We start from the raw sequence: 2,617 nt of genomic DNA on the forward strand, positions 1-2,617 counted from the left end.
TACACATATACATGCACACATACACACACAACAGCAGTCACACATAGGCCTGAGATACACATATACATGCACACATACACAAACAACAGCAGTCTCACATAGACCTGAGGTGCACACATACATGCACACATACCTGTGATAGTCCCCCGGTTGCTGACTGTGTCTCCGTTCATGTTCTTTAGCACCGCTTCAACGAACAGATTGATTTGTGTGGGCGTGGGCATGATACGGACTTCGATTGCACTCACAGTCTCGGTGCCCTGCATCGATGAGATGGACGGAAAAATTTGGTTTAGATCTCGTGAAAACGAAGTTTGTAGCACGCTTATGCTGCCGGCGTGGACATGCACACCACACCGTTGCAATGTACTACTACGAACAGTTAGATTCCAACATCATGTGGATATATATATGTGTGTGTGTGCGTGCGTGTGTGCCTGTATATATATATATATACACTACCCTCGTTACACTACCCTCGTACCAGCGTGCAGTCGACTGAGACGGTGTAGTCCATCTGTCCTGCGAGTGGCTTGCCCTGGATCATGTCTCCCACGAGTGCAGGTGAGGTTGATGTGACTGTGCTGATGGCGTTGACTGGCAGCCGTAGGGCCTCTCGGCGCAGTGCTTCTTGTGTTGCGTCGCTGAATTTCTGTGACCCGTCCGATAACTCTAAGAAGCGATTGACTGTGGCGTTCTGTTTAAGGGTTGTTAGGGTTTAGGGTTTTTAATCGTATTGTGTATATATGTGGTAAGCAATAGTACGTATATGTGAGTGGGTGGGTGTTGTCTGTTTATATGCATCTACCGTGTAGATATGTGTGGCTGTGTGGCCATGTGCATGAAGCATGTAGTATAGCATGACACATATGCACGCGTGCGTGTGTGTGTGCCGGGCGTTTGTGTGTGGGGCTGAGTGAGACACGTGTGTGTGTGTTTGATTGTGATTTTAGGGTTTTTAATGGTTTTTAGGGTTTTAGGGTGTTTGATTGTGGGTGTGTACTAGGGGGTAAGCCGTATGCATGTTTCGTGAACTTCGTATGTGTAATATTTTAAGTCTGCATCCATAGACTGCCACACATTTATAGTCTTGGTAGGTACGCGTAAACCCTGAAACCCCTAAACCCAAAACCTTAAATATCAATCGGTGGCTGTCTGCGACAATTCATCAGCTGCACGAATAAAACTTTCTACTCAACACTGAACGTGTGCGTTCATATAGTAGCAACGTATGGTCTCGTATGGTTAGTATTAGGGTTTAGGGTTTTTCTAGTATACGCTTGTACACACCCGCGCATAAATACACACCACACCCACCTGATACCGCATAGGGTTTGTATTGCTGATCTCCGCCAACTGCCGCACATCAAAGTAGGCCGATCCGTCATAGGGGATGTACGGGTTGACCTTACACAGCAGTCTGTCCAGCGTGACCACCCTGATCACCTGCGTGTGCGTGCGTTGGGGATAGGGCGACAGCCACAGCTCCACACTACAGTTACCGGCCACTGAGGGCCTGTGGAGAGGAAGACAGGGACAACCCGAATGTATGTATATAGCTTAGAGCTTGGTGACTGTGGGTGGGGTTGTACCTATACACAGACATGGTACGGTTTGCTAGGCCTCTGACTCATTGCTTTGGGATAGTGTGATTGACTGCTTGCCCATTGAAATGGGTGCATAGCCCAACAGATAGCACGCTCTCTCACACACACTCGCAGGAATAAGATTAAACAGGTCCAGGAGATACCAACACTTCACGCGAAGCTGTATTAAACGCTAACAATGCAGTATCACATACCAACACTTGATGGGAAACTATATTGAACGCTACCAATGCAGTATCCGAACTCTAAACCCAGGCCAATATGCAACATTCCATAAACATGTTCTATATGTACATGCATAGTACATGTTCTATATGTACATGTATGGGACATGTATATGTATGGTACATGCTGTATTTATCTATATGGCAGTACATATACATTTCCCGTGTGTCTTACCTCGGGAGTATCTGCCACCCCTCGCCCACCTCATCATAAACCAAATCACACACCACCGGACTTCCCGCCGCCGCCGCCTTAAGGCTGACCATGAGGTGTGGGTTGTGTGTCTCTAGGCGTGTGACACCTGTAGCATCTACCACCTCCACTTTGCTGATGATGGTGGTGTTGGGAATGCCTGCGAGCATGACGTTCCGATCGGCGGTGATGGTAGATGAGCTGTGTGTGGAACGGGGAATAAACACGCGGGCAGTTGAGGATAAGGTTTGGGGTGTGTAGGGTTTTTAGGGTTTTAGGGTTTTAGGCCGAGAAGGGAACTGAAAAGTGGGGTTATAGGGTTTTAGTAGAGCGGCAGCATGCACATATTATGGGCCGTCTAGAGACGAGTATGAAGTGTAACAGATGTAACTATGGCAACCATCGTATGCGCAGTGAGGAATTGAGTGCAAATGGTACAATCAAAGTAATTGTAATATGAATAGGTGCTTATGCTGACAAGTACAAGGCACTTTTCTATTCTTGTTAAATATTTCTAGAACGAATATATATATATATATATATATATATATATATACTATATTATATATATATATATATATATATATTATATA

The 2,617-nt window shown here is 45.8% G+C and overlaps 1 protein-coding gene across 1 annotated transcript in view; it reads right to left on the reverse strand.

Annotated features, from left to right (window-relative positions):
- The window catches only part of SARC_08897 (hypothetical protein), a gene marked incomplete at its 5' end in the record, with an annotated part of 28,594 nt that overhangs the window by 22,840 nt on the left and 3,137 nt on the right, over nucleotides 1–2,617 (reverse strand). Inside the window, 4 exons of the mRNA XM_014297107.1 lie at nucleotides 134–260; nucleotides 485–697; nucleotides 1,318–1,516; nucleotides 2,007–2,225. Of these exons, the coding sequence (XP_014152582.1) occupies nucleotides 134–260; nucleotides 485–697; nucleotides 1,318–1,516; nucleotides 2,007–2,225 (758 nt within the window). The remainder of the gene's footprint in view (nucleotides 1–133; nucleotides 261–484; nucleotides 698–1,317; nucleotides 1,517–2,006; nucleotides 2,226–2,617) is intronic.

Source organism: Sphaeroforma arctica, assembly GCF_001186125.1.
Source record: "Sphaeroforma arctica JP610 unplaced genomic scaffold supercont1.847, whole genome shotgun sequence".
In the NCBI taxonomy this organism is placed as follows: Eukaryota; class Ichthyosporea; order Ichthyophonida; genus Sphaeroforma; species Sphaeroforma arctica.